At 32.9% G+C, this 13,800-nt stretch overlaps 1 protein-coding gene across 4 annotated transcripts; it reads left to right on the forward strand.

Moving 5' to 3' along the window:
• Positions 1-4,766: 4,766 nt before the first annotated feature.
• Positions 4,767-13,493, forward strand: LOC128232155 (retinol dehydrogenase 7-like). 4 transcript variants are annotated; one of them, XM_052945552.1, is made up of 6 exons: positions 4,767-4,808; positions 8,744-8,869; positions 10,984-11,230; positions 11,944-12,205; positions 12,383-12,546; positions 12,688-13,493. In XM_052945552.1, exons 2-6 carry the CDS (start codon positions 8,867-8,869, stop codon positions 12,915-12,917), a joined length of 906 nt encoding a protein of 301 aa, XP_052801512.1. In that variant the 5' UTR covers positions 4,767-4,808; positions 8,744-8,866; the 3' UTR covers positions 12,918-13,493. The 4 variants fall into 4 exon arrangements, with proteins under 4 accessions (XP_052801512.1, XP_052801515.1, XP_052801513.1 ...); XM_052945555.1 differs by lacking the exon at positions 4,767-4,808 and adding an exon at positions 4,906-4,929; XM_052945553.1 differs by lacking the exon at positions 4,767-4,808 and adding an exon at positions 7,047-7,451.
• Positions 13,494-13,800: the final 307 nt, after the last annotated feature.

Raw genomic sequence — 13,800 nt, forward strand, 5'->3', positions numbered from 1 at the left:
GAATGATTGATAGAATAAATTAATGAGTTAATGAAAGGTGGCATTATTTCTTTAAAATTGGGATCTCATTGTGTTGCTGTGACTGTTAAAGTAGATGTTTTCTTGTCCATAAGCTGAAAATGATATGCACACTAAATAAAACATCATTTTGCATCCTATGTGCAGTAAGTTTTGTTTAATTGCTTATAGAATTTGCAATTAATGTAATGATTGCTTAAAAGAGCAAACAAAATGTGTGAATAGATGCACAATACAGACCAAAGACTAATACAAGTCAGCAGTTTCATTAGAAAATAATATTATTATCAAAGCCACATCAGAAATGATTGACAACATGAAAGAAATTCATTTAGGAATGGAACAAACAGTCTCAATGGGCTTTTATGACCAAACTTCCTCACTTTGTACTTCAGTTTGGATACAATTTTCCATTATATAATCTTGAAGTACTTACAAATTACAGCATGTTGGCAAACACCAAGTACAGCTCGGCCTGGTGGGCAGCTTGGTGGGAGGGGGGGGGAGGGGCTGTCTGGCTGGTTCTTCAACAGTTCCTCCTGGGTCTGCTTCCTATGTTTAAAAATCCTTCCATTTATACTTTGGAATCGAAAGTGAGGCTTTCATCATTAGTTACCATCATTTGGAACTATTTCCAAACATTAAATTGAAAGTGAAAGTAGTTTGTTTTTTTAAATGTCAAAAATATATAAGAAAATTATATATTATTAATTTATATTATGTAATATAAGATTTATAAATTTCATACTCAAACACCAATATTCTATGCCTAAGCACTGTCAACTTGCTAATTTCAACCAGATAGCTGTATAAATTAAGAATTTATAACAATTTAAAATAGGCCACCCCTCCAAAAGCTTCCTCTATATCAGGCGTGAGACCACAGTTATTTTTACTATATGTTTCATATAGACACTAACCTGGCTTTTGACTTTATACACATCCCAATTGAAAAACAAGGACATGGCATCTCTAGAACAATTCAAGATACAAAATATAATCACAAGAAAACACCATGTTGACCATTGACCCGACTGTCAAAATTGAGTTGAAATACATAACCCTTCCGACAAGGAGTCAATCGGCTACAAACAACTAATTTTCAGACTTCCACAAGCTATGATTTTTCCAATATTTACACTGAAAACTATCAATTTCTGCAATAGAGTGTCAAATTCAGTCAAGTCCTCTGCAAAAAGAACATTTTTTGCTTCTTTTTCATTCAATTTTAATAAAATATTGATACTTGAACACAAGCACTCTTTTGTCTGTATTCAGGTCAACGGGGGGGGGGGGGGGCAGATAACTGTGGTCTTGAGGCAAAACATTATTATGGAAACAGGTTTGTCGGAGTGTTTGATGAATCTAATCACCTTATCAAACTCCGATAATAAAACGAAGGCGTGGCCCTCCAAGCTGCATAGACTGCCCTTTGTTCCATATAAAATGGTGTTGTAAAAGAAAAGTTGTCATTGTTTTAAGTCTTCATTTTAAAGAAAATGCGCCTTCTGATTTAGCATATTTGACGTAATTTATCACGTGGTATACACACACTGACATTGTCAAGTTTTTTTTATTCAGTCCGATAACCGATGGGAAGAAGAATTTGATTGCTTATACGAATGTTATGAGCTTGTTCAGAGTTATTCACGTTTATACAATAGGGTTCAGATGCCGATGACGGTCAGTTACTTTTAATACGCCAACAGACGTTCGTAATTAAAGATGCGGATTATTTGTGCACAAACTAGTAACACAGCTTTATTATTTTTCAATAATTCATAAATAAGAACACGGGCTCATGCTTATGTTACATTGAATGGGATATAATTCGTTCGAGGAAAGTCAGATAGTTCCCGTGGTAGTTGGCTCCCTTTACTCAAAGAATTCGTAGTGTTAAGCGCGATGGTAAATTACATTCTCGTCAATGGTTATATTTTGCATGGTCAATTATGTTGTCGAATTGTAAAAGCAAAGTGCCTATTGAGTATTGACAGTATAGTATTTTGATATCATTTGAATGGGTTTGCTGGAAATAGAAGGTATTTGCTTAAATTATACAAATTAAAATGTTGAAAACAAGAATATTTGTTGATTCAACAACAAAAATACAAAACATTTTTTTTACATGATTATCATAATATTTGCAACCAGGAAGCATTACCCTTTCGAACGCTGTAAAATTCAAAAGCCTCTGAGTGTCTTTCCCGAAGAAAACAACAGAAAAGTTTAACATGAACATTAATAGTTTTATAATTTATATAAGAGATATACTTGTTATGTTATTAAATAGTTCATTGTTCTATTCACCTTACTAGCTTAGTTACGTATATTCGAGGCAGTGTGTCTGTGAATAAATGTTTCAGTTTAAAAGCGCATCTATGCATTTGCACAGTATTTATTGTCAGTGAAATATTATACATATTTGGAGTCATAAAGTCATAATCAAATCAATATATTAATAAATAAATAAATCCGCCTTCAATAAGAAAGCTTACTCTTTATTTCGATGTATTACCGACATAGACGTGCACCTGTCAAAATCACACATTTTGGCATGCAACTGAGAATATTATTAATTATTATTACGTTAATTCAAATTAAGGCACACCTGTCAGTTTAAAACATCATGAAAAGTGCAATAGAATAAAACAACATCGCAATTGACATGACGCTAAATCGTAATAAAACCACCATATCCATAAACAGTGACATCTTCCATGAAATAAAGTACATAAACATTTAGGATTAGTTTTTTGTTTCACTATAAAATATTAAATTGATGTTTTGTCCCGCATGTTACTGCATCTGTTGTTTTGAAAATGTAATAGTATTGTTTTGTAAAATTAAAGATAGTAACCGGTGTGTGGAGTGTTATTAATGAAACCGCTTTTGCATTATTTCATGCCAATCTGTCCACACAAAATTTCGGTTAACATTTTTTTCTTATTTTTTTTCAGCTAAGGCGATATGTATTTTTTTGAAATAATTTTTTCAAAAAGCAAGAATTCTTCATAAAAAATGACTACAACTTGACTTTTAAATACTTGTCAAGGTTTTACGAAAAAAAACTTGCGGCTTGACGAAGCTTTTTAATATTTTTATATTCGTTTTTGCTCAAAAGGCTTCTATCTGGATAAAAAATCTGATCAACGTGATAATATCACGACTAGAATGTCAACTTCGGACGTCAATGATGAAGAAGATAGCCTTAACCCAACAGGAATATGTTTCATAGTTTGGTTATGTAATGATGAAAGTCGTTTTTCACCAAACACTTACATATTCAACAAATTTGGCGGCATATTTTGTCACAATAGCGATCAGTATAGAAAGGAACGCTGGCTCGAATAGACGGAAAATAGATAAGCTTACTTAGATATTTGTTTTCATTTACAAAGTAATCTGGGAGGAATAAAACAACTCCGTGACCATACATATTGTTTGATATGGTGACCACACGACATTGACTTTAAGATGAGTTTAATATATTTAAATAAAAAAAACCGAAACGTATATTGACTGCTGTTATTTTAATCTGCCTTACCCTTCGAGTTTGGAAAAAACAACAACAACAATCAAATCAAGCGTCTTAATACAGATGCAATATGATTTTAAGGCGTTCATGTAGATTAGTTCAAATGTTTTTTTCATTTACTTATCAAAGAATTTTAGAAATATGGTTTATCCATTTTAAAATGTGTGCTCACTCAAAACACTTAAGTAAATAGTAAGTATTGAAACAGTTTCTGGTTTTCCAAATAAAAATAAATTTGAAGATATATTTTGATCAATTGCTCTCTCTCTCTCCCTCTCTCTCTCCCTCCCTCTCCCTCTCTCTCTCTCTCTCTCTCTCTCTCTCTCTCTCTGTTTTTCTTCATACATCCGCTGAACTAACAAATAATTTGGTGAGGTCTAAATACAAATACAAATATGATGTATGAACTAATTTTCCACAGCCGTCATAACTAAGTCAAATGAAAAAAACTGTAGCACTTTTATGCACCTCATATTTTTATTGTCATAGTTTCAGTTGTCATAACTCACATTTATATACGTATATATTTGAAACTAGGATTTAGCTAGAACTCAAAATTGTAAAAAAAACATAGTTCGCTCTTTTTTGTCTGTATATTATCACGTACGAAATGTAAACATAAACGTGGTTTTACAATCTAAAAACTTAAAAATCTGTTTTAAAAGATAACTAGACACATCCTTTAAAATTATTAACGTGATATGAGGTTTTACCACGCATAGCTCTTTTTCAATACAGACAGATACGGGCATTGTATGTGTTATATCTGTTCAACGTTTAATCAATCAAAGCATAATACGATCGTATTGCAACTTGAAAAAAACACAATATCATTACATATCTAGTATAATTTCCGTTATTGTTTCACAACTTCGGCCTAATCCCTGACCATGAGAACCAATTGAGAAAACTGGAAGTTGCTGTGGCTCCTACCGTAACCAGTTTCCAAATCCTCGCACATAATGTATCAAGCATAGTTTTTGATTCATGTGTCCTTCGGAACTTATATTTCACATATGAATATAGTTCGTGCAAATAATTCAATATGATAAGCACATTATTTACATTTGGATCAAACATGAGTACATTTTGCCTGAAGGCAAACAACATAATATTTACAATACGATCTAGTTAAAGTGATTTAGTATTTAAAGAATATATTGAAATGTTAATGTTTGCTAGTCCTTGTTGGTGTGTAGATGAGAAACGTGCCGATATACAACAAAGGAATGGAATAAACAACATTATGGTGGTTAAGTGTTATGTTTTTAAAATTATGTTTTCCAGGTAAATCGTGGTTTTAAAGATGTATATAAACGGTTCATAACTGTACGATGCAAGGTGTCATAATTGAAACCTATAATAACTACAAGGTGAGGTGCATATTACTGCTGTTATGTTTATTCGTCGTGTTTGCGACGGTATTTGAAAGTAAATGGAATACAATTGTTAAATGTATTTATTTTGTAATTAGTGTATCACTACTAGTGAAAATCACTATTGAGATTACATTTCGTCGATAATTTGCCATCTTGTCAAGTTAACATTCAATTCTTGTATGCGACAGTTGTGAATCGAAGGTTAATACATGCATGTACGTTGTAGTGAATGATAAATTGCCTTTTGTCAAAACTTCTAGGGCCTAATATCAGTATAAGGTATTGCAGATGTTTCTTTTATTGATATGATATAAGCTTATCGATCTTACAAATGATATATTTTGTAACATAAATAAGTGTTTTAAAACTGCCTTTTGCCAGTAACATTGCTGAGGTTAATTTTGAATTGTTTTGATTCTTATTGCGTATTGCTTAACTCGTACCCTATGAGGTAATTAAGGTTTTTATTGTATTATAAATTCGTTTTACTCTGGCTACACGGATACATATTCCAACATCTTATCGAAGTATTTCCATAACCAGATCTCTAACATGTTTAATGACGCCGAACTACGCTGATACATATAGTCAAAATTGAAATATTAATTAGTCACATTGTTACCCTGGACAAACAATTGCTCGTGAACCTATATCCGGTATAGTATTCTGTTAAACAAAGCAGGAATATATCTAGGACGGTCTCGTGTTAGCGTTAAATGGCGGATTTATATGTTCTAAACTGGCAAAAGGTTTGGGAGCAATATAACTTAAATTAAATTTTGGATATGATTATTCATTCCTCGGTCAAATTCCATAATGTGAATTTTATGCCTGAACATGTTTATCGTTATTTCAAAAATGGACAGGCCTCATATGATTGTTTAACATCAGCTGCAGTTATTCTTGAAAAATGAAAAATAAGGAATTATCGATATTGTAAACGACTGCAATAAAAATGTATTATTTTCGGAAAGTAGTTGTTACATTGTTAACGATGATTTTTTTGTTTTCTTTAACATATATAATTAATCTTTAGTCATTTGCTGTCAAATTTTAAATAACTAACATTTGTCGATTTTAGTAAAATGCCAATGCAACAATGTTGTACACATTTTTCTTGCATATACCGAGCGCAATCTCCAGTAAAAACTTCAGGCAAAAGTCCTTCAAATGCACAGCTTATCACTTCAGTCGATGTACCCCCATCCCTATGTATCTAAGGTTAAAATGCATGCCCCTTTCATTCGCTTCTAATGTATTTTCGGTGCTTTGATTAGATATCATACGATAGGCAAGTTTTATAAACATACACGTTTAAAGTGTATAAGGGCAATAATTTTATTTGATGAACAACTTCAGCAATCATTCCCTTCAAAATGCAGAGCTTATCAGATGGTCGTTTTCCCGCGGTGAGGACAAACATGTGGTCAGTTAATGTATGTAGAAACTATTTTTAGATTATAGGTCAGTTAATGTATGTAGAAACTATTTTTAGATTATCGGAAATTGTCTGTTCTAAAAAATGAAAATATGAGTTTGCTTTTTGAAGTTTTATTGATAAATAAATGTTATTTATGTTTTATGTAAGTATCGTTGTAGAAATAGTACTAGTGCTGTTATGATTGCTTCGCACTCTTTGGATGTTTTACAGGTTTAATCCGAACTACTTTCTTGACCAAAAGCATGCATAACTCGATCACTGTCGTATCAGGGCATGTGTTCTAATATAAATTGAACGCCTAATGTCTATAATTATGCCAAGAATACACCGGAACGAAGCTTTTATTAAAAAAAGAACATTTTATTAGAAAAGTATACGCCTAAAAGTCAATAGAAAGAATAGTATTTTGTTATTGTATAGCAGACAGATCATATAGTATTTGAAGCCTTAGCAACGCGAAACCTTAGATGCAACTATTTTGACATTCAGACAATCATTTTTATTTCTTATCCCATAAAAGTAATATCAAAAACACACCATTACAAATACGCGTGTTTCAGGGTCACGCCAAGTCATAATAGCAAACCCTGCAGGCGATGGGACACTTGTGGTCGGTAATAATTTCTGGAACATCTTGGGCAAAATTTATAGTGAATATCATTATGTTACCTTTCTACTAAAGCAGCCCTTTTTTCAGAATTTGGGGAAGCAAGGCGGGGTCTTTTGACAGTTTAAATTTCACAAATAGGGGAAATAACGGGCCATCATCATACATGTTACTAAATAAGTTTTTGGATGCAATAGGAAGTAAAACTGAACATAATAGTGTATTAATTTTCATATCACAGGTTGATGTCCCTCCTATTTATTATGAATATGTCAAATATGGCATTGATGTCTCTTTCTGCACCGCATATGAGTAATTATGACAGCTTCTAGATTTTCTTCGCCTAGTGTGCTCCTGGCAGGTGTGCAAAGGGAGTTCGAGAGACCGAGAAGCCTTTCAACACATGCTGTTGAAGTGGGTGGCAGCAGGCTCATGTCCGGCAGATAGCTCATTTCTGGATCAGATCTGGTGATGGCACCATCCTTAATCAAGCATCAGTTCCACCTTGCTATCTGCAAATAATGTTTCAATCAGAAATAAGAAAAATGTATTTTGGTTTTCTTTTTGTTATTTACTGATTGTCAAAAGAAACTTATCTTCTTCTTAAGAAACTTGATACTATAAGATTTTGAACACTTTTTGACATTGATTGTTGTATGTTTTATTAAAAAAACATTATTTATATAACTTTACTATTATGTATATCTTTGAAGTGGATTTTTTATATGAAGTATCATTGAAGAAATTTTGCCCTAGGAAAGCAGCAAATTATTAAATTAATTATTTATGTTGAACGAAGAGAACACAAACCTCAAAATAATTGAAAGTAAACTGCTAGAAAATAGTTTTGACAGTAGTTTCATCACCATCTGCTGGACGCTTGTCTGATGTGCAGAAATCATTTGTATAAAGCAGCTGCTTGATACAGACCGGTCGCTAGAGGATTTCAGTTCAATTATTCATAAGCGCCTATTGACCATGACTGAATTGAATCAGTTAAAACGGTGGTTACAAAACGGCAACGATTCGGTATTTTCCCTATTCCCGACTTTGATGTCAAACATATTATTTAAACATGTTAATAAGTGGTGATTTAATATTTTAACGAAAGGGGAATTTTTGACAATAACTGGGGAAAAATATACACTTTATTGGTGGGGAATGGGGCCGAATATCGGACCCAAATTTGCCATAAAAAAGGGCTGCAAAGCCTCCATTAGTTTGACCCACATCGATCTCATACGTATAGCGATCTAAAAATAGTTGTTTTCTGCTATAAATAAAACGTCGGAATACAGAAATACAGCGCGGAAATACCCGAGCAAGCAAGAACTCATACTCAGACCGCAATACAACTAATCTATTTTTATAGTGTCGACGTCATTCTGCTAAACATAGAGCGCATTGATACAAAAAATGGGTTAAAATGACATGAAAAGAAGTTCTTAGGATTTTGCGGTCTTAAGACTACCTGCGCGCAAGCGCAGATATTCTAAAAATGAAAGTTAAACTATTAAACCGACATCTTTACATATATCCAGCTGTATTCGTCAAATACATACCACTCGGGTTAAAAAACACAACTACAACGTCCCCTTCTCTTTTTTCAATATGAATGTGGTTTAATCAGTAACACGATGCAATACGCAGGCAACCAATGTGGGGTTTTTTCACTATAATGCTTTATTGTAACGGCGTTACTGTACGCAGTAAAATGTTTTTATGTCAATGTTTCATAATGCTTTATTTGATTATTGCAGGCGTCGCTGGATCTCGTTGTTCGGTTAGAGGTGGAACGTGCAAGTGGGACAGTCTGCCATGTACTGGTGGATTCTATCTATCTGGCCTCTGTCCTGGAGATAGAGATATAAGATGCTGCATTAATGGTTAGTTGAACTGTGCTTTTTAGAGAAAAGAAATACTCTTAGATCGAATGGCAGACAAGCAGATCGACAGAGACTGACAGACAAACAGACATACAAACAGACATACAAGCAATATGCATACAGACAGTCCCAAAGAAATCCTACAGGCTACTTTATTAAACGTAGTTCATGTTGTTAATTGTGGGAACCTTTTTACATTTAAGAACAAATGAACTATATTATGTTAAATTTTTTAAACCGTCCCATTTTTTAACCTCGGCACGTTAATTATTTTAACATGTCATAAAGAAGATCTGACGATTCCATGCCCCAATGTCACAAAAATACGTAAGTCAAATCTCGACTCAATCTCAACTCATTTACCACATAAGTATGATTAAAATGTTGTTGTTTTTTATACATTTTGAAAACGCACTTTCTCATACGTAAAAAGATTTTGTCAACATTTTAAAGAAAACTTATTCTAGAGCAAAATGTAATTGTTTAAAAAAAACAACAACAAAGAATTGTACTCAAGTACAATTTTGCCTGTAGAATAATTTTCCCTTGGAATCTTTACAACACATTCAATGATAAAATGTGTAAAATCATGATTTTTAATAATTTTTGATGCTATGTGGTAAAATGAGTTGAGACTGAGATTGAGATTTGACTTAGGGAACTTATCAGACATTATATGAGACTCAATCCTAGTTTATATTTTCTCTAATTATTTAATCTTAGTACCAATTTTTGACTAATTGGATTTTGGGCGGTTGTGTTAATTTTTAAATGGAAATTTGTCTGTTTTGTCAAAGTTCAAAGTTTTAATATTGTCAGAGCAATTCGAAATAAAAATCATTTAGGGAATCTGTCTGGCGGACGCATGAGCCTGAACACTTATTACATGAGTGATTTGCAAGCGATCTTGAATGAAGAATATAAGCTATAAAGGCGTGGTTATTTCGCGACTGACGAGTTAAAAACTATAACTTTTTCAGGAAAATAATCATTTATCACAATCATCCTTAGATAATATAACATCTGAAAAACTTGGTTATCAAGTCTAGCCGTCTGGAGCTGTTATCAGACGCATTGTATCGCTAGCATCTGATAAATATTTGTTTACTTGATGACAAACATCATGTGAGTTCATTAGTATCATTTAAGGACAGCGTTAAATATAATTTTGATTCAAATACCTAAACCAATTTACCAAGTGGCAACGAAGTAAGGACCCAAAAGACACTAAACAAGTGTCACAAAATGTAGAAATATCATAAAGCTTTATTAAAGCTGCACTCTCACAGAACGTTTTGACAACTTTTTTTTTCTTGAAACTAGTCAATTTTTGCAAAAATCCATGTAAACCAGATATATAAGACTGCTGACAAAAAATCAGATCGCAGATTTTTATATTTAAGTTCAAAAATTGATGTTTTATGTGTTTTTCTTAAACCGTTAGTAACCATAAATCATTAATTTCCGAACGGAAATATGAAAATCTACGGTCGGATTTTTTGTCAGCAATCTTATATTATTGGTTTGCAGATATTTACGCCAAAAATGCACTTTCCAAGACAAAATAAAAAAAGTTGTTAAAATGGTTAATTTGTGAGAGTGAAGCTTTAATAAACGTCAGGTAAGATTTACCATGTTTGAGCATGCATGTTTTTGTATTATTTTTTTTTATTTCCATCTGAAATAAATTCAGTAATTTATCACTAGCAGAACCAGGTCACCAAAAGTACACATATTTGTTTTTCAAATTGCATATAATATTTATTTGTTTAGATATCATACAGCTTCAAAGTTAGGAATTGTACTTTTCTTGTACAAAAGCTTTTCATATCGAACCTCGTACTACAATGTGTGTACTCTTAATTTAGGAAAATGTAATTGTCTCTCAAATTGATAACTATATCGCGTACCGAATTGTTTCTTTTGACACCTATTATCATCATCATATCTGATAACACTGACTGCAATATATTTGAAATCATTTCATTTACAACCACGTACCGCAATTATAAAGATTTTTCGAAACGATGTTTCTTGTTGCCTCAATATTCGCTATATTCGCTGTGTTCTTAGCGATATGTCTTGTGGTTTTCAATATTATTTTGTCTCGAAAGGAGATTACCAGCATCACAACGAGAGCCGTTTTTATTACGGGATGTGACACGGGATTTGGGAATCTTCTTGCAAAGACTCTTGATGCGAAAGGAATGAAGGTGTTTGCTGGTTGCCTCACGGAACAAGGAGCAATCGATTTACGCGCATTAACCTCCAGTCGTTTGAAGACCGTTGTTATCGATATAACTGTAAAAGAGACAGTAATTAAAGCTTTGAAGTTCGTTCAAGAAAACCTCGATGAAAATGGTATTGTAACTAATTCTTTCATAACTGTATCTTGAAATCAGGCGCCATCAATGTCAAATATCTTAGTCTTACAAAAATCGGAAATTAAATGATCCTATTGAATGATGTAGTTGTTCATTTATCAGTCAATTAGCAAATTCTTTCAATCGCGCATTCCTGGTCCAGTTGTTTTTTAATGGTCATAAATTTTATATCTTTGATGAAATTTTCTTTTGGATTTTGAAACAATTAACGCATTGAATAATCCAGACTTTAAACAATACAAGTATTATGATAAACATTGTATATTTCAAGCTGAACAAGATGAGCCAGACAGGTGTAATACTGAACTGCTTATTCCATGATTGTAGTAGGTTTTGACCGAATATTCCAGGTGTGTTGAATTATACAGCTGTATTGTCTACCCTTGTCATGCAAACAGTTTTGGCATTGTTTTCAGGTGTCCTTAAATATTTCAGGCTTTTACAACTTGTGATCTTCCTCCATTTCAGATTTGTTGGGTGAACACTAACTTTTTCTATTCCAGATTTGTACGGCGTGGTGAATACTGAAGGTGCAAATTGCCTGTCTATTTCAGGCGTTTTATCTGAACAATGAACTATTGTCTGTTGGGCGTTTGTAAAAAAAGCAGCTTCGGCGCATACCTTTATACATTTAAGCTTGTAGGTTGCGGTGAAACAGAGAATGTGTTATACCTTTCTTTGTTTTTCCAGGCTTGTGGGGCGTAGTGAACAATGCAGGCGTAATGCCTACCTTTGCTCCTGTAGAGTGGACTTCCATGGAGGAGTTCCAACACGTGTTTAATGTAAACTTTTTCGGATCCGTTTTTGTGACCCAAAAGTTTCTTCCCATGCTTCGAAAGTCACGAGGTCGACTCGTTAACGTTTGCAGCGTTACTTCACATTGCGCTTACCCAGGAATAACAACGTACGTGACGTCAAAGGCGGCTTTGAAAATGTTCACTGTATGTCTTAGGTGAGTAGAAATCTGTATTACATTTTAAATATTTTATTTTGCTCGTAATGATAAGTATAATTCTTACTAAATAGTTAAATCAACCATTCCATCATTTATAATTGAGTCTGTCTGACAGTCTCTGAATTTAAAAATGTTCTACTTCCTCAATCTTATTTTCTTTTTTTATCTGGGAAGACGTGAACTTTATAACTCTGGAGTCACGACTCATACTATTGAGCCAGGCGGTTTCAATACAAACATTACAGACAAGAACAGAATAGCTAACATGGTGAAGTCGGCGTACAAACAAGCTTCACCGGAATTGCAGACCGTCTACGGTGGACGAATATGCAAATACCGTAAGATCAGTTGATAACCTTTTTCATGATCATTTTCGTTAAGTTATTATTTTTGCTGATAAATTATTTTTCTTTTTTGATTTTGAATAAACAATGTTGATAATACATTCTCATTATGTTTATTGACATTTCTGAAAATAGTACTGGATGGCATAAAGATGGCTGGCAATTACGTCAGTACCCGTCCTCAGATGGTCGCAGATGCTATGACGCATGCACTGTTGTCCCGTAATCCACAGCAACGCTATATTGTTGGTAACGACGCTAATGTCTACTTCCGGATTTTATCTTGGATACCGGACAAGGCGGTAGATTTCATACTTGGATGGCCAGCTCCATACGGCCAAGCTTGTGAAGACCTTCGGCCCTAAAGTTTGAAGAGTTCGGTGCCACGAATTTGACAAAAACCTACATTAATATATATTTTGATTGCCTTCCTGAAAACGGGATCAATAGTGTTTCTAATAGTAGTAATGAAAAACAGTTCTTCTAAACGTTAATGTTTTATAATTTGTCAGTGTGATTTTCAATGTAGATTTTTCACAAAGTAACTAGAACTTCTATTATGTTTATTACTTTTCTTACTCTGCAACATGCCAATGCATTTTTATTATTTTTTATTTTGCTTAAAAGTATATAATGTAATAAAGACGAATTTCATTTGTTTAATAATTTAATTGATTTTATTTACGAACAGTTTCTTGATTTCGATCATGGGCCATTTGCTCTTAATTGAATATGTATTTACAAGCGGAAGTAATCCTAATAATAGGTATACAACAGATAAAAATTTCAAAGCTGATGTACTTAGAAAAGTATATTGAATTATATAAATACAGTTGTTAACATCTTGATATAGAAAACCTATTTATTGTATTATGTTAATTTGATATTGGCATATTTCAAATATGTAGTGTGTTGTATATTGAATAAAATTTCTTCGTATTGTTATTATTAATTTTACACTTAAGTCGTACATTTACTTCAATTGCAACCTAAAGTGAAAGAATAGAGCATTTTGGAACATTCTGGAACATACGTCTTGCACAAAATACGATGAATTAAGAATGTTTTATTGAGCGGAATTTTGTACGAGTTGAAAAAAGGATTGTTTTTGTCATCACTTTTTTTCTAACACTGTCTGGCAATGATTTATACCGATAAAATTCGACTGAAATATTTAATTTCGACCACGCTTTTTTCTCTATGAGATTCATTTAAGTATCCCAACTGTTAGAAATAAATAAAGAATTA

The sequence above is a fragment of the Mya arenaria genome, chromosome 4, assembly GCF_026914265.1.
Source record: "Mya arenaria isolate MELC-2E11 chromosome 4, ASM2691426v1".
Lineage (NCBI taxonomy): Eukaryota > Metazoa > Mollusca > Bivalvia > Myida > Myidae > Mya > Mya arenaria.